At 37.5% G+C, this 25,846-nt stretch overlaps 2 protein-coding genes and 1 pseudogene across 2 annotated transcripts; all 3 read right to left on the bottom strand.

Moving 5' to 3' along the window:
• Positions 1-771: 771 nt before the first annotated feature.
• On the bottom strand, positions 772-2,151 carry LOC108703460 (homeobox protein siamois-like). The gene is made up of 3 exons (XM_018239589.2): positions 1,831-2,151; positions 1,480-1,697; positions 772-1,125 (listed from the first exon to the last, which is right to left on the bottom strand). The coding sequence occupies exons 1-3, from the start codon at positions 2,141-2,143 to the stop codon at positions 1,072-1,074; spliced, it is 585 nt and encodes a 194-aa protein (XP_018095078.1). The 5' UTR covers positions 2,144-2,151; the 3' UTR covers positions 772-1,071.
• Positions 2,152-3,722: 1,571 nt separating this feature from the next.
• Positions 3,723-5,197, bottom strand: LOC108703521 (annotated as a pseudogene).
• A 5,386-nt stretch (positions 5,198-10,583) lies between these two features.
• Positions 10,584-13,117, bottom strand: LOC108703520 (homeobox protein siamois-like). Its single transcript, XM_018239690.2, has 3 exons — positions 12,769-13,117; positions 12,308-12,525; positions 10,584-11,595 (listed from the first exon to the last, which is right to left on the bottom strand). Exons 1-3 carry the CDS (start codon positions 13,115-13,117, stop codon positions 11,416-11,418), a joined length of 747 nt encoding a protein of 248 aa, XP_018095179.1. The 3' UTR covers positions 10,584-11,415.
• Positions 13,118-25,846: the final 12,729 nt, after the last annotated feature.

The following is a 25,846-nucleotide window of genomic DNA, read 5'->3' as shown; positions in this document are numbered from 1 at the left end:
ATGCCTGTATAGTAAAACAGATATAAATAGTATAGTAAAACAGATATAAATATATAAAGAAAAATCCTACAAACACATAGTTGGACTATGATGCACATGTAGCCAGAAAAGCTCCACAAACTTTTTTTATGCTACTTCCTTTAACTCCAGTTTAGGGAAGCACTTATGAAGATGATTAGGCATTTCCCATTAAATGAGGCAGTTTAAGGCACTTTTCAACGGCCAAAATTAGCCAAACTGAAAAGTAGCACATTTCTTTTTCGTTGTAATAATAAAACAGTAGCTTGTACTTGATCAAAACTAAGAGGTAATTAATCCTTATTGGAAGCATAACCAGAGTTTGAGTTTATTTAATGTTTACATTTACATTTTGTATTTGATAAATCCTCCCTAAAGACAAAAACACTCAAGCAATAGATTTCCAAAGCATGTTACATCTGAGGATGTGGAGGGATAGAGGAAAGGACCTTGGAAATTTACCAGAAAACAATTAAAAATTCAAAATACACCCCACAATACTTCTTTACTTTGCTATTTTTCTATTTCTCGTAATTAGTCCCTTTCCCTCTCTTTTCTTCTTTGTTCTCTTTGTCTAAATTCAAACTGAATTATTAAATAACATCAGACAAATTCTAATCAAAATAATAGTTTTATTGAAAAACAAACGCATATTACATAATGTTACCAAGAAAGACCTAACACTGATTAAATATAAATATCTAATAATAATTATTGTGTGCAGTAATCCAGTAATTATGAACTGTACATTAAAGTACAATAAAGTGCTTATAATATTAATTTTATTTCCTGTTGCATAGCCAGAAACTTAAGTACTTAAAAAGAATGAAAACGTAATTTGAGATTGAAAGACTTCATTCTAGGTCTAAATGTCCTTGAATTGAACAAGGGGGTACAATATCTTTGTGCATTAATATGAACATAATTGGTCAGATGTTATTCAGGCAGTAGTCCATACGTGTATGAAACCATTACTGATTCTGCGTAATCAGAATGGAAACAGTTGAAGGACGAGGACTCTAGATGAGGATTTCCTTTGATGGCAGTAAGTTTCTAGGAACGTGTCCCTCTAAGAAGATGCCTTGCTCTTCTGTTCTGGAACCATACCTGTTGAAAAACAATAATAATTATTATGGTGCATTTAACAGTGCTTCATAGAGTTTATACATCATTCACATGAGTCCCTCCACCAATTTTATCAGGAGCCAACTATTAATCTTATATGTTTTTGTGGTATGATATGAAACTTGAATTAGGAATTATCAATAGGTCCTGTAATAAGACAGATTCAGAGATGCAGTTTCATAGGATATTAAATTCCATAAAGAAGAGGGAAATTGGCACATTTCATGTGTTTTTAGTCACCAAGGTATAGAAATGTTAATGATATCTTCTTCTTGGTATATGAATAATTTGCTATAATTCATTATATTTAAAAAACCGAAAAGAAAGCTTAGTTACCTGTATCCTGGGCTCAGGGATTCTGGTTATCTTGGCAATATGACATCTGCTCACAAAGTCAGGATATGGGTTGAGATTGAATTGATTCTGGAGAAAGAGGGTTTGTTCGTTTGAAAAAACAGTCCTTTTTCTACATCTGAAGTTGACAGGTGGCAGGTGATCATCCATTTGGATTCTGGGTTTCTTGCTTTTCCTCTGCTCCTCTTCAAACAATGGCCCTGTTGGAAAATGAGAAAAAGAAAATCATTGTTAATATAATGCATTCTGTGAAAAGAATGTACCACATACAGTATACTGCTGTGTGTTAATAAACCTGAAAAAAATATTGTGGTGGTTAGGAAAGACACTTACTTTTATGACCTTTGGAAGGTTGGTTGTTGGTTTGATACTTGGTATCCATCCTAGGGCATGGTGTCTCCTTATTGGATTCTGAGGTTCTCTTCATTGGAGGCCCTTGTGGGATTCCCAAGACAGAGTAAAGGTCAATCAAAGCCTCCTGCAGTTTTTCTTGGGCTTCCATGGTAGGATTAAGATCATTAAACATCCCAAGGACACTAGGATAGATCATGTCTTCGTCCTTCAGGAGTGGAGTCAACATGGGATAGTCATCTTGCAGGGTTAGTGCTGTGTAGATAATTTCCTCAAATTCAGCATCATAAGTCATGTCTGTGCCTCTAAGTGCCTCTGGATAGAATGCTGGGTAACATGCATGGCTTGGTTTATATCTCCAGTGGAAAGTGGGTGTGTCCAGGATGTGTATTAAAGGGCAAGGAGAAGCTCTTTGATGTGAGGGTGGCACCCTGTGCTCCATGATCTTACCCAGACTGCCTTCTTTACTTCAAACCTCACCTAAGGGCAGAATCTACATTGTATTTATATGGAAATAATATGTAGAATAAGTGAGAGAAACTTAATACTACAAAGACTTTACATTTTCTGCATTTGTATTCCATGTTTTATTCACATCTGTAACCAGAGCAAGCATACTGAAAAAAAGAATAAATAAATAGTATAATTTTAAACAGGGATGAATTCACAGAAATAAAATACATATAATTATAAAATTGTAGTCTTAGATTATGTCTTTAAACTAAGTTGAATAAAGCAATAACGTTCATTACAATTAATCAGTTTCCTACAGAATGTATTTATATATAATATATATTAACAAACTGGATTTGACATTAGTCATGGGGAAACATTTAAAGGGTAAGTAAACCTTTAAAATAAGTGAATGTAAAATTGATGATGGTGCCATGGTAAGAAATTTTGCAATGCACATTCATTATTTATTTAGGTTTTATTCCAAGATAATAAGGGATACATGTACTGTTAATATGAATACATTTTGTTACAACAGCACCACCTGCTGGTCAGTTTCCCACCAGTCTGACCACCAAGTAGTCAAGGAAGGAATTCTGGCTTGTGGGTTGTGATAGCTGTTGTTCATCATGAGCACTTTCTCTACTTGTTTCCCTTGTCTCGTCGCACTTTTTTACCTTTCTACTTTCTCAATTTACTCTCCAAATCTTAACTTTGTCAATTTTTATTTTTCACAGTTTCCTCTGCCCTATTACAGTATTTCTTCTCACATTCATGGGCTTGAGGGACGGTCTTTTCCATTGGCTACTATAATAATGTATCCATGTCGCCATGTGTAGTGGAAGGCAATTTATTCAGTTTGGACAAGAGCCACCATGAAATAGGAAGCAAACAAGAAGAACAAGGAATATGACAATCTCCCCCAAAATGGTTTGTCTTACATTTAAGGTGGAGTATTTGTGAATTCATTTGATGTCTCCATATCACATCAAAACACCTAGGCTTGGCTATATATACTATTATAAAAAATAACACAACTTTATTGAAAAATAAAACATCAAACTATATATTAACTCTTCTTATATTCCCATGTACATAAACCTGCCACATCTATGGTTTAAACAATGTCCCATGTGAATACAGTATAAAATATCTTTGAAATATTGATTTTTTCAAGTGGATGCAAGTCTAGTAACCAGTAACAACAAATAAACAAGTAGCAGATACCAGTCTGCTGTTTAAAAGCAATCATCTGATTGGTTGCCTTGTGTTATGAGGCTTGCTGCAAACTTCCTACCTGTTAGGATATAATACATTGAAACATCCTTTAACAGTTAGATCAGATCACTAAACGTTAAATAACGATGGGCCAAAAAAAAAAAAAAAACAGCAGATAATTTCTATAAATAGCAAGGGCTATTATTAGATACTATCAAAATATAACAATATCTAGTTGTAATAGAAAATTCTTAAATAAAGTTCAATATCTCCTGTAACATGTAATAGTAACAAGTAAAGAGAGTGGGTTTCCCTCTTCATTATGACTTCAATCAGTGGAGAACATGTTCACGAAGTTGTCTTCAGCCAAGTCTCCAAAAAAGGTAAATTTTTCAAGCCAGTTGAATATCATGGAAAGCTCCATTAAAAAAGAACTAAACGTCCCATTAAGTACAAGAGTCATTGTTGTGATTATAGAAGTTAATTAGGGTAGGACTGTGTATTTGGGGAGTTCAGCGCTTGATTCCACACCTCTGGGCACTGGGCTTCTCTATGGAGGAAAGATCTAGGTCCTTCTGAAGATGGGGAATTCTTTTCTTGAGGTGACTGGAAAGCGGTTGCTCTTGGGAGATGCCTGGCTCTTCTATTCTGAAACCAAACCTGGAAAAATACAAGAATCATGAGGATTGCGATAAAATAGATGCTCATATGCAACACAAGCTATACTGAGTAAGACTATAACCCAAGTGGCTTCTGTAGTTTTATGTTTAATGACTTAGTTATATGATGCATAATCATATATGATGTATAGTATGTTCTATAGTTTCCATACTATATATGAAACTTTAACTAAAAAGGTTACCTGTATCCTGGGCTCAGGAATGCCGGTTATCTTGGCAATGCGGCATCTGTTCACAAAGTCTGGATAGGGATTGGGATCAAATTGATTCTGCAGAAAGATGGTTTGTTCCTTTGAATAAATGGTTCTCTTCCTTGATCTGATGCTGGTGGCTGGTGCAATCTCATCTGTCTGAATGAGTAGTTTCTTAAACTCCCTCTGTTCATCTTCACAAAATGGTCCTAGAATGGAAAAAATTTAAATGGAGACGAAATATCAAAACATATCCTACATAGACCTTACGGCAATGGTTTTAATTATTATTACCGCAAATATATACTGTATCTCCTGAATTTAGATAACAGGATTAAGGAGCAATGAGTAAGTAAAATAGTCTAGTAAGTATATTTGCGTATATCTATCTGAAATCCTTTTATTGAGGGACACATGGCATTTGGCATTATAGATTATGATAATTTACTTACTATTCAATCCTGTTGATGGCAAGCTGTTGTTTAGGGGATCATATCTTGTAACAGTGGCTGATGCTCCTTTATGTTGTTCTGGTTCTTCAAACTTCATGGTTTTGCTGACCTGGGGTTCCTGTTGGATTCCCAAGACAGAGTAGAGTTACCAGAGTCTCTTGTAGGGCCGATTTATCCTGGTGTGGTTCCTTGATTTCCACAGTTGGATGAATATCATGAAATATCCCAATAATTTCAGCGTGGCAGGCGATGTTTTGGTTCCTTGGAGTGAATTTGAGATACTCATCTTGTAGAGTCAGTGCTGTAGAGACAATTTGCTCCGTTTCAGCCTCACAAGTCATTTCTGTCTCTCAAGGTTTTCTCTTTGTAAAATGTCGGTCCACTCTTTCCTGGGAGAACTTATATCAATAGAGGACAGAGGGTGTGTCCAGGATGTGTTTTGGGGCAATGAACAAAAATATAAACCCTTTGATGTACTGTTGTTCACGGTGCATTGCTAAGTCTCACTGAGTTAGCTCTTGCACCCTGAAAACACTGGCAAAGCCAAAGATGTGATTTGGGGACACAAAAGGGAAACACTTTGATGATTCTGATGACACCTGTTTCCCTTGATCTTGCTCAGAATATTCTCACATACTGTATGACACCTAACTTGTAGCAGAACCACCTATGTTTTATTATGGAAATGATATGTAGGACTAAGTGAGACAATTTGGTAAAACTTCAAAGTCACCTAAACTTGTATTATGTATTCTTTAAATACATATTCCTTTATACCTGATATGGTAGAGCATCTCTGTGTTGTATAGAAACCTCTCTTTTAGCAACTAAACCTTAGAATAGGTTCTTAATGTGCTTTGTACATTGTGTTTATGCTATTACATCAATTATATACATGTCTAGAAAATACTCATGTGGTTTTTGTATCCATCAATTGACCGATTTTGATTCAAAATAGGATCATAAATATTCTTACTATTTATGTTCATACAGATATTGAAATGAAAAGAAGTAAAACCCCTCTCTATTCAATTGACCACCAATTAAAGAAAATTCAAATATTAGTGCAGCAGTGTCAGAGTTTATTAACAGTTTCGTTAACGGTTACTAACCCAGTGTTGCTTCAATTATTGGGCAGCCATTGCTGGGTTACCCAATAAAGTGCTATGTGCTAGGTGCTAATAATTCATTAGCAATTAAAAATCATGTAACAGGATTAATTAATATTGTGCTATAAAGTGCTAGTGCTTCAAATGAAATTAAGAAGTTAACTTAAATAACCAGGATTAAATTGACCCAAGTGAGATTAAAGTTAATTCATTATTATATATCACACATTAAAATCCATTCATTATAGAAGATTGTAGATAACTGATTAACTGTTAAAAAGTATCTACAATCTTCTATAATGAATGGATTTTAATGTGTGATATATAATAATGAATTAACTTTAATCTCACTTGGGTCAATTTAATCCTGGTTATTTAAGTTAACTTCTTAATTTCATTTGAAGCACTAGCACTTTATAGCACAATATTAATTAATCCTGTTACATGATTTTTAATTGCTAATGAATTATTAGCACCTAGCACATAGCACTTTATTGGGTAACCCAGCAATGGCTGCCCAATAATTGAAGCAACACTGGGTTAGTAACCGTTAACGAAACTGTTAATAAACTCTGACACTGCTGCACTAATATTTGAATTTTCTTTAATTGGTGGTCAATTGAATAGTGAGGGGTTTTACTTCTTTTCATTTCTATAACACATTATTTTGGTAATCACACCTCTTTCGTTCGGAAAACGTATTGCTTTTTTAGGAAGGTACACTGAACAATTCTTTCTTTATAAATTCATACAGATATTCTCAGGCCTTTACAGAGAATGTTCAGTCATTCTGACAGATTGACAGATATAAATGGCACTGCATGGGATCTACAATGGGGTTCTTATAGCCTCCCATTATTATTATCGTTCTTAAATTACAGAAAGACAATACTGTACTTAACTGTAGCATGACCAATAGACAGGCTTGAGATGAGATAAGGAAACGCAAAAGTCAGCATTTATGATTTGTACTTTTTTTCCCCCTCAAGAAATATTTACTGAATATTTCACCCTCTATTGTAAAATTTAAGGATACAAATAATAAATATATAGTAGAATGTAGAAAAGTTCCATGGACCTATAAACTGGAACTATGGAGCTCCAAGTTGACTTTTAGGGGGTTATTAAAGTCAGATTTTTCTGGTTGGACTCATAAAGGGAAAAAACTAAATTTTTCGCAAAAAAACCCTAAAATTTGTCATGATTTATGAAACCCCAATGTTGTTAACAGTCCAAATAAAAAAGTGCTCCAACTCAGAATCAGTCAATAGCAGAAGTCCTGTTGATATCCTGATCTGTGCTGGGTTTCGTTCAATAATCCGAAGATTTCGTCAGAGTTTTTGGCGAGAAATCCAAAAAAATGTATGATTCTGATTTTTTTCACCCGCGCAAGAAAAAACGTATTGATAAATAGGCAGGAAAAGTCGGATTTGGTTGGGTCGTTTTCAGAAAAGTACTTTTCAGATTTTGATAAATAACCTCCTGTATATCCTCATATTTTGCAACAGGGGTAAATGTTTTGTTATAATACACATTTCAAGGAGTTGCACACATCCAGATATAAATATATAAATTCCTTTTAAATTTTACCCTGACTCACAGGATGAGCAATGTAAAAGTGAGTTCTCTGAATGGAAGTCTTGAAATGAAATCTACAATGGGGATTTTTGTAGCCTCATTCTGCCCAAGAGGATCGGACTTTTTAATTTAATTCATCAAAATAGAATCCAGCTCCATAAAAGACATTCATTAATTAATACATTTATAAATGATTATTATAATATAAATATATCCTAAAAGAATAAACAGAAGTCTTTCAATTTCCAAAATGACACCTTTGGATCAAGATGAAACGAAGAATTGGGACGGCTGTCTGAGAAAGATAAAGGGGCACAAGCGTTAGATTTCTTCAAAGAGACATCACAGAGAAGGGAGGTTCTTTGTTCCGTAATACACTCGACTGACCCATCTCTGGTTCTGTAGAGACAGAAGATACCTGGGGACACTGGTGAATATTTTTAATGTACAGAAAGTCCCTGACAATACTGACAGGGAAATTGACATCGAAATATGACATTTAATTAAAGTGAAAAAGACAAAACATTATACAGAGAAAGAAAACACATCCAGAAGAGAGTTTAGTTGATCAGACATAAGGCACACGGCATTAGTATTAATAACGAATGATAAAATGCAAGGTGAACTAACGGAACATGATAAAATTCTATCCTCAAATGGGGAAATTCTGTCTCTCTTTTTTCACAACTTTATTATTTTTTTTTTAGGAAAATATCATTGCTCATTCTTGGTCATTCAACTTTTCATTTAATTTTTTTTAAAGAAAATATCATTGCTCATTCCCCATATTTCTCCCCATATTTGGGCTGTTGCTAAGCAGAGTCTGTGTCGGCCTGGCCCACCGAGATACCAGGAAAACTCCCAGTGGGCCCAGGTATTAGTGGGCCTCTTGCTTCTAACCATTTAGCCTATTTCATGGTCATTTCTTTATGGGAAAACATGCTTAATAATGGAAGAATATAGTAAGTAGATATAAAAGATTAGGAGAATAAAGAGTTTGAGTGAGGAGAGGAGGAATAATAGTTTGGAAAGTGGGAAAGGTTTTCTGGTGGGCCCCTGGCATCCCAGTCCAACACTGAGCAGAGTATTTAGTGCACACATCATCTGGCTATCCGTATCATCGGTTTGGTTTAGAGGGAGAAATTGCGATCAGCAAACAGCTCCAACTGTGCATGCATGAAAACAGCAGTCCTTTAGCAAACGTATCTGAAGATACCGAAGATGGCGCCTGTGAGCTCTTTCTTTCTTTTTTTAATCAATACATAGTTTTATCTGTTGGCAGAGTGGATTTTTTATTTAACTGTAGGACCTGCCATTCTGCTTCTTTCTGCCAAGAGAAAATAAGATAATACCCAATGTCTATCGGTGCCAGTATGACATCATTGCTTCACAAAAGTGCACGTAGCGGATCTGAGCAGCAGGCGGCGCTGGAAGCATAACCCAATACATCAAGGAAGGGGGAAACCCAGAATGGCATCATTTTAACAACATATATTTTATTGTTAAAAGGAAGTACAGAAAACTGTATTATGTTCAGATTATTGTAGGGGGGAGGATAGAGGGGATCTGGTGGTGGCAGTTTTGTTGACATTGAATAAGGTGCTAGACATGTAATGTCATGTTCTTTGGTTATTTCAGCACGGCATTAGTGACTGTTTTTATAGGAGTCCACCATTGTATGCCATGGGGAGGCCACACTTCAGACTAAAGGAACTGAACCTCCATTGGAAGCAGAGTAGGTGGGTCTTCATGGTGGGGACAGTGAGGTTGCAGAACGTCCTGCTGGATAATGTTTTGATGCTGATTCTGTTAATAACTTTAAGAGGGACTTGGATTATTTATTGGACAGAATATTCAAAGTTTTTGTGATACTTAAAAATCTATAGTTAGTTTAATATATATGAGCATTTTTGCTGGCAGACATTTTGTAGCATGCAGGGTTGGACTGGGCAAGCGGCAGTGTCGGACTGGCCCACCGGGATACCAGGAAAACTCCCAGTGGGCCCTCATGCTTCTAAACATTTGGCCTATTTCACGGCCATTTTGTCCTGTTGTAGCCAAATAATGTTACCTGGAGCAGTGATCCCCAACCAGTGGCTCCCCCCAACCCCTTGGTTGTTGCTCCCAGTGGCCTCAACTTATTTTTGAATTCCAGGTTTGGAGGCAAGTTTTGGTTGCATAAAAGATGGGTGTACTGCCAAACAGAGTCTCCTGTAGGCTGCATTAGCCAATCGCACCCTATATTTTGCACTCCTGTGAACGTTGTATTATTATGTTGCTCTCCAACTTTTTTTATGGTTAAATGTGGCTCACGGGTAAAATAGGTTGGGGACCCTTGACCTGAAGTATATTATGATCTTAAACATGCAAACAGAAATAAACAAGTTCAAGCCAGAGTTAAGCCAATAATAATTTACATAATTTATTGCAAAAATGTCACCATTTTCAACGTTGCTCGCAATCCTGTTTTTAATATATAATTACACAGACTCTTGAAATATCCGAGCATGGCATTGCACCGGTTATTTTCTTCTGCCGATAGAGATGTTTTTCATGCCGAGTTGTTATCAGGAGACAGTAATCTGGTCTCTGAGAAACATCAGATTGTACTCTGCGTGCAAAATCTCATTTTCTTATCAGTCACCAGAACATTTGCTCTAATGTACACGTTGTAATAAACTTTGTTAAAAACAATTTCATTTTAAAAAATTTTGCGTTGATGCCCAGAATATGCTCATGTTATGCATTACTCACATAAAAGCCACATAACACTTTTTCCAAAGGCCTACATTGTATTTTTGTTATTAGCGAATAAATAAAGACTAAATAAAATTGCTGAGTAAATTTCCTTCACAGAACTGCTGACCTAAGGGAGGGGGGAAATTTGCATTTTGCTGTGGTTTAGAGGTTTCACAGCCAAAACCTGTAAAAGGCAGAGGCTGATTTCAATATGTTTTCAGAAATACGTAGCGTTAAAATAAAATTCTAGAATGCAATAATGTGCAAAAGCTCGGTAGTACAGAAACCTAAAAAATTATGAATTCATTCCCTGTGTGATTTCTCTGCACAACATTGAGAGATCATAGTTGCATTTATAATCCAGTGTTATCCCATTATCAAAGTGGTAAATTGTGTAGAGTAGAAAAGTGCTTGTATTTGCATTTTATCTCCATGATTTGCAGCTCTTGATGAAAATAGAACATGATTTCCATTTTATGTCCATTAATGCAACTCTTGGTGAACCTAGAACATCATTTCCAGTTTATGTCCATGATATGCAACTTTGGTGATCCTAGAACACAGTTCACATTTCATTTCATTTCCAAGGTCTGCAGCCCTTTACAACACATTGTTCATGTTATGTCCATCATCATCAGCTCTTGTTAAACATAGAACACATTTTTTATTTTATGTCCATGATCTGCAGCCTTGGTGAACCTAGAACAAAGTTTCCTTTTTATGTCCATAGTCCGCAGTTATTGATGAACGTAGAACCCAGTTTAAATTTTATGTCCATGGTTTGCCTTGGTGAACCTAGAACAGAGTTTCCATTTTATGTCCATTATTTGCAGTTATAGCTGAACCTAGAACCCGTTTCAATTTTTGCAAACCGATGCCGATTCAATGCCATGCTCGGATATTTCCATTCCACGATTTGCAGCCTTGGTGAACCTAGAACAACATCTCCATTTAATGTCCACGGTCTGGAGTTATTGATGAACTTAGAACCCAGATTCCGTTTGATGTTAATAATCTGCTCTTGATAAACCTAGAGTAATAAATTCATTTTATGTCAATTATCTGAAGCTCTCCATGATCTGCAACTCTATCTAAAATATGTTTTCCATTTAAGTCCATGACATGCATCTCTTGATGAACCTACAGCTCAGTTTATATGCAGGAATCTGCCGGGAAGGTTTTGATCTTGTCCCCAGGGAATTGTGCTTTGTTGCACGTGGCTGGCTAACTTTTGGGTTCCTGTAAGAATTGATGCTTCATGTACAGTATTTTTATGGGATCTGTGGATTTTGGAGAGATGTCTTGCCCTTCTATTCTTAAACCAGACCTGTAAAAATATCATACATGAGTCATCAACTAATGTCACATGAACAGCAATATAAATATATATATCCGAAAATTTTCTTTGAGTTTAGTACAACGTATAGTGCAAAATGTGTAAGGCAACCTGAAAGTAAGTGCCTATGGCATGAAAAACTTTAGACTGTATCATAGGAGTTGCCATATTTTTTCACTTTCACTATGGTATATGAACAGAACTTTCCTTCTATGAAAATGTGTATTCATACATAAAAGCTACAGTATGCTATTGTTTCCCTTACACAGTGCAATATGAAAATATAGTTTATTGTGGGCACAGAAAATTCCTCTACCACTACACACCTGCTATTAAACATATTAGTGGATGTGGCCATGTTGTTTGCCACAGTTGAGGCCTTCTGCTCATGTATAATATATATATAATATTTAAAATTTGAGTCAAATATGATACAAAACAAAACATTTCCAATGAAAAAGGGCCTTTTTGCTGCCCGAAACATGTTGTGTGGACGCACAATAAAGCACTGATTAGCAGGTATTCTGCTGTTTGCCTCTGATTTCCATACCCATGATTGAAGTACTTTTGTGGTGACTTGACGGAACACCAGAGGGAATCAAGGCTTGCAAATAATGCTGGGCGATTTGTGTGTTACCCTGTGAGTGATAAAACATTTCCAATGAACACAAGAAATTAGTTGATACAATTGAGAGATTGTTACCTGTATCCTGGGCTCTGGAATACCAGTTAATTGAGCTAAATGGCACCTGCTAACAAAGTCTGGATAAGGGTTAACATCAAACTGATTCTGGAGGAAATTAGTTTGTTCCTTGGAGTAGATGGTCCTCTTTCTCGATCTGGCACCCAAGGTTGGCAGAAGGTCATCAGGCTCAGATTTAGTTTTCTTAGACAAACTTTGTTCTTCTTCACATAACGGCCCTTCAGGTCAAATAAAAGGCAAAAGACATTAGCAAGAACGTAAAATAGTCTATGTATAAAACCACATACGTTTTAAAGTTTTGGAAGATCTATGAGTTATTTTGCGGCAAAAATGTCTGATAAAGGACTGATGGACTATTTCCCATATGAATTGTACTGCCTTGGTTAATTAACAATTATAAATATAGGCCTAGTTGTACAAACAATAATACAACATAGACATTCAGGTCTAACACAACTTACTTTTTAAGCAACTGGAGCTCTCACTAATGTAACATGGCTTGTCTTTGATGCCAGGGGACAAGGCCGCTGTAGACTGATGATCTTCATTTTCAATCATATGCATTGCCCTGCTTGCCTTAGGTTCTTGAGGAAATCCTAGTAAAGAGTAAAGATCCAATAGAGTCTGCTGCCAAGTATTTTGTAGAGGAACTTGGACTTGGGCACCTGGAAGAAGATCTGATATAGTCCCACAAATGCTGTTTGGGGTTGATTTAAGTTTATCTCTTATTGGAAGATACGATTCCGGGTAGTCATCTTCTAGGGAGAGTGCAGTCCCAATAATCTGCTCTAGCTCAATGTCGCAATCCATGTCTGATCGTCTCAAGTTCTCTAGAATATTGTGTACAAGTCCAAATATCCCCAGATATATTATATCAGTCAAGAATAGTAGGAGGGTCTAAGATATGTGTTGGAGAACAAAGGGAATCCCACTTAAAAGTTACTCTGATGAGAAGATAACACCTATTGCCCTTGATCCCAAGAGGGCATCTCACACATTGGCATGTGCTACACACAGCAACGGGATTCAGCCTCTAAAGTTTGCCCCAACTACAAAGACATCAAAGAACTTCAAATAAACACTACATCTTTAATATAATGATGGATTTATATTAGAATTCCATTCTTTCTATAAAATGTCAGATCTTTACCTATCAAGGAATTTCCATCTGAAATTACATGGAATTCTGGAGACAATTTCCTTTACACCAAAGAATCTGAGAATATGTATATTCTGTTTATATAGTCATGGATGGATGTATATAAAAATCAAAATAAAAAAAAATAAAATTACTAAAAGACATTTAGGGGTCTATTTACGATGCTTCATATTTTTCTGGTTGAGTTTTAAGGGGAAAAAAAATCAGAATTTTTAGAGGAAAAATAAACGTTGAAATTTATTATACTCCAAAGCTGCTAAAAATTCAAATTCGAATATACTCCAGCTAAAACCTCTCAAAATCATGTAGAAGCCAGTGGCAGATGGTCCCTTTAACAACTGGAACATGTTTTTTGCTTTTATGATTATCAAATATTTTGTTCAGTAATCTTATAAATTTGAGTTTTCTATTCGATAATCCAAATAATTCAAGGCCTTTGGGTGACATTTTGAAAACGTTGCACGATTCGAATAGTCACACCATTTTTTCAAGACTTTTCCAACAATTTTTGATCCAATTTTTTGACCCAAATTTTTATTATTAATACTGTATAATGGGGAAAAGATCGAGTTTTTATATATAGCCCCCTTAAACACTAAGGGGTAGATTTATCAACATTCAGTAAGAATTTATTAGGGAAAAAAAAATCACAATCATGACAATTTTTTGAAGATTTGAGAGGACTTGAATTTAAAAAGTCAGCCTCTAAACTTGGTGAGTTTATGTGGAAATCAATGAGATTTTCAAAAATAAAGCTTGTTTGATTAACATTTCTGAGAGGAATACAGAATTGAAAATGAGGGGGAGAATGTGATTAGGATACATTCAAGTATTTATTTCAATTTGTTCCCAAATTTTCACCTTTTTTTCAAAAATAAGTGCACATTCAATACAATTTTGGTCAGTTTGTTTCAAGGTACTATCCTCTATCTACAAATACAGAGAAAAAGGCAAATCAGTCAAATGAAGAACTGTATAAAATGTTATTGCTGTATTTTGTTGCTTTTTTGTGCACCTGTTAGTAGGACGAGGGGTGAAATCAGCAAAGATAATCTTCCAATGATAATTTGTAATTTCTAGATTTGTTTTTTCCAATGAGCCATTACCTAAATAATACATAGAAATCATACAGACACTATATATATATATATATATATATATAGTATCCACATTTTCTTTTGTCCCTTGTCCTGGCATTAAGCCATTAGGAATTAATGAATGGGCTGAGTTGTGTAATGATTTCAGTACAATCCACATCACATGAAAGTTAGAAAGTGGCAGCAAGTGAGAAAGTGAATGCGGTGAGAGAACTGGCCTTACACCTACTTGAAGCCACTAAACCTTGTCAGCCAGGAATTGACTAATTGGTCGCAATCCATAACTGCAACAAAGTTGTTGCTATCAATGGGTTTTTGCATCAAAGGGTTTAAGAAAATTAAAGGGAAGCCATCAGCAGGAAAAAAACACTTGGCTACAAAAGATGTATCACATCCAAAGGGGCATTGGACTGTCTTAATCTTGTTCTGTTGTTTCCATATTATTGTATTGTCATACTCTTGCTAACTGTTTCCATCTTGTCCTACTTTTGCCACCTTGTCCTTATGTTTCCATCTTGTTCAACAGTTTCAAACTTGGCATACTCTCACCAGCCAGCCTTATCATAATATAAAAAGTAAAGAAGTGAATAGGAAAGAAGAGAAAGCCACTTAAAAACTATAAGTCTGTGGGGACAGAAGCTGCATTTAATGAATATAAACACTATAATAAATGTTGTAAAACAGCAATCTGGAAGGCAAAGATAGGAAATGAGGAGCACATTGCGGCAGAGGCTAAGACTAACCACAAAACGTTTTTTAAGTAAATTAATAATAAAAAGATGTGGGTTGAGAGTTTTGCTCCTTTAAATAATGGTACCTGTATGGTGGTACAGATACAGAAAAGGCAAATGTATCAAATCAGTTCTTTTCTTCAGTGTATACAATAGAGGAGTCTGAGTTCCAAGACCCACCTCATAACTGCACTGTTGGCTCAGCTCAATCTAGTCAGTGGTTGACTCAGGATATGATGAAAAGCTTTATTAAAAATTTATGTAAACAAGGTGCCAGTACCATATGGCATACACCCCCATGTTCTAAGAGAGCTTAGTTCAGTTTTAGACTGGCCTCTATTTCTGATTTTCTCAGATTCTGTTTCATCTGGTATGGTACCTATGGATTAGAGGAAAGCTGATGTCATTCCAATATTTAAAAAGAGATTAAAATCTCAGCCTGGCTATCTATATGACATCTGTGGTGGGCAAATTATTTGATGGCTTGTTAAGGGATCACATTCAAAACTTTGTCCTAGTGAATTTCATTATGAGCAGCAATCAGCATGGCTTTACGAAGGATAGGTCATGTCAGACGAATCTCATTGCTTTTTATGATGATGTAAGTAAGATGCTGGACAGTGGGGGCAGTAGATTTGATCCATTTGTACAGCCCTGGTGAAGTGCGGCAAAGCCAACGCTGACGCAACTTCGGAGGTAAGTAAATTTGCCCCTTAGTGGGGTCCCTCAGGGCTCGGTATTGTGTCCACTTTTATTTAACTTGTTCATTAATGACTTAGAGGAGGGTGTTGTAAGTAATGTATCAGTGTTTGCAGATGAGACAAAACTATCAGCCCAATTAATTCCATCCAGGATGTGGCACTTGCAACAGGATCTTGACAAACTGGCAATCTGGGCAGCTAAGTGGCAAATGAGATTCAATGTTGATAAATGTAAAGTCCTGCACCTGGGATGTAACAATATCCACTTATACCCTTAATGGGACTGCACTAGGCAAATCCATAATGGAAAGGGACCTTGAAGTCCTTGTAGATAATAAACTTGGCTGTAGCAAGCAATGCCATTATTAAAAGGGGCAGAGATATATAGAAACATTGGGGTAACAGTCACCCTGCTATAGTTCCAGGGGTACCCAGGGCACAAATAAACACTCACCCAAATCTCCCCCTAACTGACCTTCAGGCTGGGCCCCCTTAGCTCATAACAAGGTTACAGATATATAGAAACATTGGGGTGTCACCCTGCTATAGTTCCAGGGGTATCCAGGGTACAAATAAGCACTCATCCCAAATCTCCCCCTAACTGGCCTTCAGGCTGGGCCCCCTTAGCTCATAACAAGGTTACAGATATATAGAAACATTGGGGTAACAGTCACCCATCTATAGTTCCAGGGGTACCCAGGGTACAAATAAGCACTCACCCCAAATTTCCCCCTAACTGGCTTTTAGGCTGGGCCCCCTTAGCTTATAAAAGTTATTCCACTGCTTTGAGACCCCTAGAAAGACAAGCAATGCAGAGAGGGATCATGAGGCAACTTCTTCTCTACAGTAAATACATTTGATTTCTCTCATAATATTTGTCTCATATTTCACAACATCCTCATTTTGCCGTATTTCTACAACTTCTCTATGTTATCATCCTTTATTATGGATTGCGAATTATAAGGAAGTGCTTGATGCGTGCAACTTTACCTTAGTCTTGCAGGTAGAAGGAAAACTGTGCATTTATGTTTCAAATGTTCATATTTTGTGTTTTTCTGTATTGCTAGGGATATGGCAGTGCTTCTGGGTATGGAGACTGTGTGTGTGAGTGCAGTTGCAGACAATGGGCAGAAGGCAGTGGGTCACATTTCTGATAAAAAATATAAACTGTGCAGCATGGAGAAGTGTTTTGTGGTCTTATTTTGTGGTCCATTCAGGGAGTGCAGAGAGTTTCCCACGATACTTTCTGTAATTCAACCCTGAATAACTAGAACAGCAGATACTTTTTTACAGTGCTGGGACAAACTGGACTACACTTCTTGGGAAGCCATCTTTCCCCATCCCCTGCTCATGCATGAACGAGTGCATACAAGAGGGGCATGCATGCACATGTGGGTACAGGGTGGTGGGGGGCACAGTTAGGTGACAAGCGGGCAGTGGGGGAGCAAGGGCCTGACTATGAGTAAGCAGACAGAAAAGGTATGTGCCTAGTGCTCCACCACCACTACTGTTCTGCCGGAACCCTCTTGTGCATACCCTTAGTCTCGACCTTGAGTTTCATCCCAGATTTCACTCAAATTGATCTTCACAGTGGGCTTTCAGGTGTAGGTAGATGAGCAGACATTCATTTTAAAAAAAAACTAAAAGGTTGAACATGTCTTTTTTCAACCTTACTTACTATGTTACTATGTATATGTATATGGCTACAAAAGATGTATCACATCCAAAGGGACATTGGGCTGTCTTAATCTTGTTCTGTTGTTTCCATATTATTGTATTGTCATCCTCTTGCTAACTGTTTCCATCTTGTCCTACTTTTGCCACCTTGTCCTTATGTTTCCATCTTGTTCAACAGTTTCAAACTTGGCATACTCTCACCAGCCAGCCTTATCATAATATAAAAAGTAAAGAAGTGAATAGGAAAGAAGAGAAAGCCATTTAAAAACTACAAGTCTGTGGGGACAGAAGCTGCATTTAATGAATATAAACACTATAATAAATGTTGTAAAACAGCAATCTGGAAGGCAACGAAAGGAAATGAGGAGCACATTGCGGCAGAGGCTAAGACTAACCACAAAACGTTTTTTAAGTAAATTAATAATAAAAAGATGTGGGTTGAGAGTTTTGCTCCTTTAAATAATGGTACCTGTATGGTGGTAACAGATACAGAAAAGGCAAATGTACCAAATCAGTTCTTTTCTTCAGTGTATACAATAGAGGAGTCTGAGTTCCAAGACCCACCTCATAACTGCACTGTTGGATCAGCTCAATCTAGTCAGTGGTTGACACAGGATATGATGAAAAGCTTTATTATAAATGTATGTAAACAAGGTGCCAGTACCATATGGCATACACCCCCATGTTCTAAGAGAGCTTAGTTCAGTTTTAGACTGGCCTCTATTTCTGATTTTCTCAGATTCTGTTTCATCTGGTATTGTACCTATGGATTAGAGGAAAGCTGATGTCATTCCAATATTTAAAAAGAGATTAAAATCTCAGCCTGGCTATCTATATGACATCTGTGGTGGGCAAATTATTTGATGGCTTGTTAAGGGTTCACATTCAAAACTTTGTCCTAGTGAATGTCATTATGAGCAGCATGGCTTTATAAAGGATAGGTCATGTCAGACAAATTTCATTGCTTTTTATGATGATGTAAGTAAGATGCTGGACAGTGGGGGGCAGTAGATTTGATCCATTTGTACAGCCCTGGTGAAGTGTGGCAAAGCCAACGCTGACGCAACTTTCGGAGGTAAGTAAATTTGCCCCTTATTGGGGTCCCTCAGGGCTCAGTATTGTGTCCACTTTTATTTAACCTGTTCATTAATGACTTAGAGGAGGGGATTGTAAGTAATGTATCAGTGTTTGCAGATGACACAAAACTATCAGCCCAATTAATTCCATCCAGGATGTGACACTTGCAACAGGATCTTGACTAACTGGCAATCTGGGCAGCTAAGTGGCAAATGAGATTCAATGTTGATAAATGTAAAGTCCAGCACCTGGGATGTAACAATATCCACTTATACCCTTAATGGGACTGCACTAGGCAAATCCATAATGGAGACGGAGCTTGGAGTCCTTGTAGATAATAAACTTGTCTGTAGCAAGCAATGCCAGTATTAAAAGGGGCAGAGATATATAGAAACATTGGGGTAACAGTCACCCTGCTATAGTTCCAGGGGTACCAGGGCACAAACAAACATTCACCCCAAATCTCCCCCTAACTGACCTTCAGGCTGGGCCCCCTTAGCTCAAAACAAGGTCACAGATATATAGAAACATTGGGGTGTCACCCTGCTATAGTTCCAGGGGTACCCAGGGTACAAAAAAGCACTCACCCCAAATCTCCCTCTAACTGAACTTCAGGCTGGGCCCCCTTAGCTCATAACAAGGTTACAGATATATAGAAACATTGGGGTAACAGTCACCCATCTATAGTTCCAGGGGTACCCAGGGCACAAATAAACACTCACCCCAAATCTCCCCCTAACTGACCTTCAGGCTGGGCCCCCTTAGCTCATAACAAGGTTACAGATATATAGAAACATTGGGGTGTCACCCTGCTATAGTTTCAGGGGTACCCAGGGTACAAATAAGCACTCACCCCAAATCTCCCACTAACTTGCCTTCAGACTGGCCCCCCTTAGCTCATAACAAGGTTACAGATATATAGAAACATTGGGGTAACAGTCACCCTACTATAGTTCCAGGGGTACCCAGGGCACAAACAAACACTCACCCCAAATCTCCCCCTAACTGGCCTTCAGACTGGGCCCCCTTAGCTCATAACAAGGTTACAGATATAAAGAAACATTGGGGTAACAGTCACCCTGCTATAGTTCCAGGGGTACCCAGGGTACAAATAAGCACTCACCCCAAATCTCCCCCTAACTGGCTTTTAGGCTGGGCCCCCTTAGCTTATAAAAGTTATTCCACTGCTTTGAGACCCCTAGAAAGACAAGCAATGCAGAGAGGGATCATGAGGCAACTTCTTCTCTACAGTAAATACATTTGATTTCTCTCATCATATTTGTCTCATATTTCACAACATCCTCATTTTGCCGTATTTCTACAACTTCTCTATATTATTATCCTTTATTATGGATTGCGAATTATAAGGAAGTGCAACTTTACCTTAGTCTTGCAGGTAGAAGGAAAACTGTGCATTTATGTTTCAAATGTTCATATTGTGTGTTTTTCTGTATTGCTAGGGATATGGCAGTGTTCTGGGTATGGAGACTGTGTGTGTTAGTGCAGTTGCAGACAATGGGCAGAAGGCAGTGGGTCACATTTCTGATAAAAAATATAAACTGTGCAGCATGGAGAAGTGTTTTGTGGTCTCTTTTTGTGGTCCATTCAGGGAGTGCAGAGAGTTTCCCACTATACTTTCTCTATAGATTTTATTCCTTTACATCTTGCCATTTCTCAGACCTGAAATTCCCAAGACTTCATTGATTAAGCCCAATTTTAATTGGATCCTAACCTATTCCTTCCATCCTAATCTCTCATCTGATTTTACAATGAAGTCTTATTCTTTATCATTGTTTTTATCTTGTTCAGACCACGCCTTCCCTGTTCAGTACTATTCCATCTGGCCAACACATTTTCAGTGCATAGAGTTTCCTTAAAATGAGGCAGTTTCTCAATCCTGTTCATTCCACTTCCCCATCACAAAAATACTTAAAGGCAAAATAGTTCTGTAAGAGACCAACTCAATCGCATATAGTCACGTACACCAACAGAGAAAAACAAACCTGTAGCTAAACCATGCTCTTTGGACTCCACTGAGTAGTAAAGAAAACATACAAGTTCCGATACTTCAATAGCCTCCTTTTCCTACGATGAAGTTTGGAGCTTATTGAGATCTCTGTTGATCAATTTTATCAAGCCCCTAGATTTAACTTGAATCTGATGGACCTTTTGACCAAACATGGCCAGACACAATCTCCATCTAAGTTATACGTTCTTCTAAGAACATTGTATCATTGTGGGACAATGTATTGAGAAGAAGTAGAGAGCAGAGAAGAATTTGCTATTGAGAAGATAACATAGCTGAGTCTTCAACCTTTCAAACTCCTCTTAAAGTCTAATCTTTGGTCAAGGCCCCGCTTAGATCATAACAAGGTTCCCAATATAGGAAAATATCTGTAATTCAACCCTGAATAACTAGAACAGCAGATACTTTTTTACAGTGCTGGGACAAACTGGACTACACTACTTGGGAAGCCATCTTTCCCCATCCCCTGCTCATGCATGAACGAGTGCATACAAGAGGGGCATGCATGCACATGTAGGTACAGGGTGGTGGGGGGCACAGTTAGGTGACAAGCGGGCAGTGGGGGAGCAAGGGCCTGACTAGGAGTAAGCAGACAGAAAAGGTATGTGCCTAGTGCTCCACCACCACTACTGTTCTGCCGGAACCCTCTTATGCATACCCTTAGTCTCGACCTTGAGTTTCATCCCAGATTTCACTCAAATTGATCTTCACAGTGGGCTTCCAGTTGTATGTAGATGAGCAGACATTCATTTAAAAAAAAACTAAAAGGTTGAACATGTCTTTTTTCAACCTTACTTACTATGTTACTATGTATATGTAGGTATTAAGGGGTTGGACTTAATTGATGTGTTTTTTCAGCCAATATTACTGTGATACTCTATTATTATCTTATATAATAACCAAGGCAATATATACTGTATACCCACAGTGCTGTGATGGGTCTCCCTTTCACCGTATAACTGTGACGCTTTTGAAATAGTCTTTTTCTCTATCTTGATCCCTATTTTAGCTGAGCAAGCACAGTCGGAATAGATAAGAAATGTTTTCTTCTTTCTGGTTTCCGTGATATCTTGTGGGAAACGAAAAGAACGACATCTCAAGGAGGCACGGCACAACCACAGTTCTGTGGCACAAAAGCTGAGTAATTTGGAGGAATTTACCGAAACCACAGGTAGAGGAGGAACCTGAAGATCAGCTGTGGCCACATGTGACTGAGCAAAGCAGCAATAAGTACCTCCATACTCTGATGACCTTTGCCCGCAGACAATATAAAAATGATTAGCTAATTCATATAGGGAATAATGTACACTGTATTGGAAATATAAGAACAGCAGAAGTCACTAACGAGTTCCATAACCATATGAAGGCATAGGATAAATTCCAATATAAAACCAGAAACCAAGGAAGGCTCCCCAGAGAGATGTTTTATGGAATGTTTTCAGCAGTCTGGGTGGGATTCCACCTTAGCTCCTTCTGTTTTTACAATGCTGCATAAATAACCACCATGGGTAAGTGAAAGCCTTGCCTTTAATTATAGCCATACCAATTTCAAGATGACACTTGCTATATCCATAACCCGTTGGATGACCAAGCATAATAAAGTACAAAGCCATTGTGGGCCATGTCCATGTTTTTGTGGCCACAACTCTCATGCCATTATCAGGAGGACCTTACAAAAGCCAAAATGATTGGCTCAAGCCAGTTTAATGGTTCTGACCCATGAGTTTGAGATATATAACCCCAATAGCATTTGTGATCTTTCATTTGAAATGCCTTTTTTTAACATGAAGACATTGTAGAGCGGTCATCCCCAACTAGTGGCTCTCGAGCAACATGTTACTCACCAACCCAATGGATGTTGCTCCAAAGCAGGGGCGTATTTTTGAGTTCTTGGCATGGAGGCACGTTTTGGTTGCATAAAAACCATGTGTAGGGTTACAGCAAATCTTAGTCTTTATTTGGAACCTCCGGGAACAATTTCCATGCATTTCCATATATTTAATGTGGCTCATGGGTAAAAAAAAGGTTGGAAGTCCCTGTTGTAGAGCAATGGAGAAGTCCTTGTTTATTATTAAGGAGTGGAGAGAGCGCAATGCTTTTCACTGTCAGACCTGTACCAAGGTGTGAGCTAGTGATGCACCTCAGTACACGGAAAGTGGTTAGAAACCCCAAAATGCCATTAATGATTCTACTGCTCCTGACAGAAGAAATGGAACAGGATCTTGGGGTTGTTAACACTTTGCAGAGCCCAGTTATGACCTTTTTTTTTGTATTTTATTATCATTATGTTTCTCAGTAGCACTTAAAGCTGTTGAAAGGCCAGTAACATTTAAATCATTATGAATCCTTTACTTACCGTTGTTATCCCTTTAAGGGCCAGCAGAATTTGACAATTCGCTTACACGAAATGCCAGACGTTTTTGAAACATTTTGTGCTCTTGCACTTTAGGGGCATTTTCTGAGGGGAAACCTATAGTTTACCTAGGAAAACTATACATTGTTTTTTTCAGGAGAACATGAGCTTTCTAAATCTGAGTTTTTATGTATTTCCACCTTTGCAAAAAAAAGATTTATAGCACTAAATACCAAAAAAAAGAAAAATTCCTATTTTTCATAATATATGAGTTTATACCAGAAAAATATTTCATTTAACGCATGAAAATCCAACTGATTTAGAAAGCCTCATGTCTCTCAAACGTGCCGATACCAGATATTTATAGTTTTAGGGAGATTTAGGACTTCTGTACAGCAAAAACTCCCGGCAATATACTACCGAATTCTGAAAGGCAGAAAACTGACATACTTTAGATTCCGAGGCCAAAAAATCCTGAAACAGTAAGTTTATCCCAGAAAACCATATTTTTTAGTATTCATTCTGCTAATTCCAAAATGGGTAACTATGTCTCTCTACTCCTAACTACCAAACATCAAAGCTTGTCTGATCGTAGCGTTTTTTATAAAAATTTATCAAAATTCTAAGAAAATTACTTCAAAGGTTTTATTTTGCTGCTCTATATATCCCACACTGTATTAGGTACCAAGAAAAAGCACCTGAATCTGATTGCCAGGGGTCCACTGAACAGTTTGATGCCCATTGTGCAAAGATTTACCAAAGTATCTGGCATTTAGAGACCCCAATATGAAGTATCCAAATTGTCCAGGACTTTAAAAAAATCAACACATTTACTGCATTTTGTGTGGGGTAAGAACACAGAAATATATGTTTACCCCCCAAAACCATGTATACAAACCCATGCCTTGCTGCTCCAAACTTTCCCAAAAGTTTCAGATTTGGTGAAATATCTGAAAATTGCCTCAAAGCTTCAACTTTTCAGCATAATATTGCCCATGTATCATTACATACCAAGAAAAAGCACCATGAATATTATTGCCAGGGGTCCTCCAAACAGTTTCATGCCCATTGTGCATAGGATTACCAAAGTATCTGGCATTTAGAGGCCCCAAAATGAAGTTAGTGAATACAAATAGTCCTGTAGCTTAATTCAACTAATTAAAATCAACACATTGACTGCTTTTTTTGTGGGGTTAAAACACAGAAATATATGTTTACCCCCAAAACCATATATTTTTGGAAAGTACACATTCTACCGAATCTAAAATGGGTACCCTGCTCCAAACTACTGAGTCGCAAGGCTTTCCCAAAATTGGTGATTTTGGTGAAATATCTGAAAATTGCCTCAAAGCTTCAACTTTCCAGCATCGTATGGTCTATGTATCTTTACCAGCATTAAGCATCCTAAATATGAATGCTGGGGGTCTGCTAAACAGTTTGATGCCCAATATGCATCGAGTTACCAAATTATGTGGCATACAGAGACCCCCAAATCCAAATAGTGCAGATGAATTCTCATGTATGTCTGGCTACTACACTATAAGAAACTGGTATTATGTGAAAATGAGACCCCCTAACAGTATGGAGACCCTAGAAAACTATATATTTTCTGAAAGTACACATTTCGACCAATCTAAATGGGTAAATATGTCTTTCTACTGCAAAGCTATGCTAAACACAGAGCTTGCATTTTACCCCGTTACATTTTGTAACGTACCAGCAAAAGGCATCCTAAATATGAACGCCAGGGGTCTACTAAACAGTTTGATGCCCAATATGCATAGATTTACCAAACTATGTAGCATACAGAGGCACCCAAATGACAACAGTATATAGAAATGTTCATGGCTGTCGCTCTGGCTGCTGCAATACAAGCTACCGGTGTGTGTATTATGTACCATAAGACCCCCCTGACAGTATGGAGACCCTGGAAAACCATATATTTTCAGAAAGTACACATTCTGATGAATCCAAAATGGATAAATATGTCTTTCTACTGCAAACTGCCAAATTGTAAAGCTATGCTGAACGTAGCAGTTTTTATCAATTTTCTGAAAGTCGTCACAAAGCTTGCATTTTACCCCATTATATTCTGCTCATTGTGATCCGACAGTTGGGCCCTAGGGAGCATGATTCAATCAGCCCTATATCGCCCCCCTCAAGGTGGGCATATTGGGGAGAAATCTGCTCGTTGAGGGCAACATATCTCTGTATGTATGGCCACCTTTAGACAACCTGTAGCCAGTGTCGGAATGCCAGGGGCCCACCAGAAAACCTTAGACCATGGGCCCACTTTCTACACTATTATCCTTCCTATCCTCACTCAACCTCTTTATTCTCCTAGTCTACTTACTATATTCTTCCATTATTAAGCATTTTTTCCCAATAAAGAAATAAGGAATAACCATGATATAGGCTAAATGGTTAGAAGCAAGAGGGTCCACTGACACTTGGGTCCCCCCGGGAATTTTCCTGGTTTCAGACACTGCCTGTAGCCAATCAGACAGACTATTAGGGCATTTAGACAAAGAGACTTCATGTAGCCAATCAACACATCGGAATGTTCAACATGAGAACATTAACATTGCCAACTATGTGAGTGCTAGCTAAACATCACTTTTGTGTGTGTGAATGTCATGTTGTGCCCTTTCCCATATAAGCAGTTTGTTTAATTGTGTCTAATTTCCCCTATTTCACCTCCCCTGCCACACGCGAGAG

This window comes from Xenopus laevis, chromosome 3S (assembly GCF_017654675.1).
Source record: "Xenopus laevis strain J_2021 chromosome 3S, Xenopus_laevis_v10.1, whole genome shotgun sequence".
NCBI classification, from domain to species: Eukaryota; Metazoa; Chordata; class Amphibia; order Anura; family Pipidae; genus Xenopus; species Xenopus laevis.
Note: the sequence above shows the minus strand (reverse complement) of the source record. Positions and strands in the feature narration are given on the sequence as shown.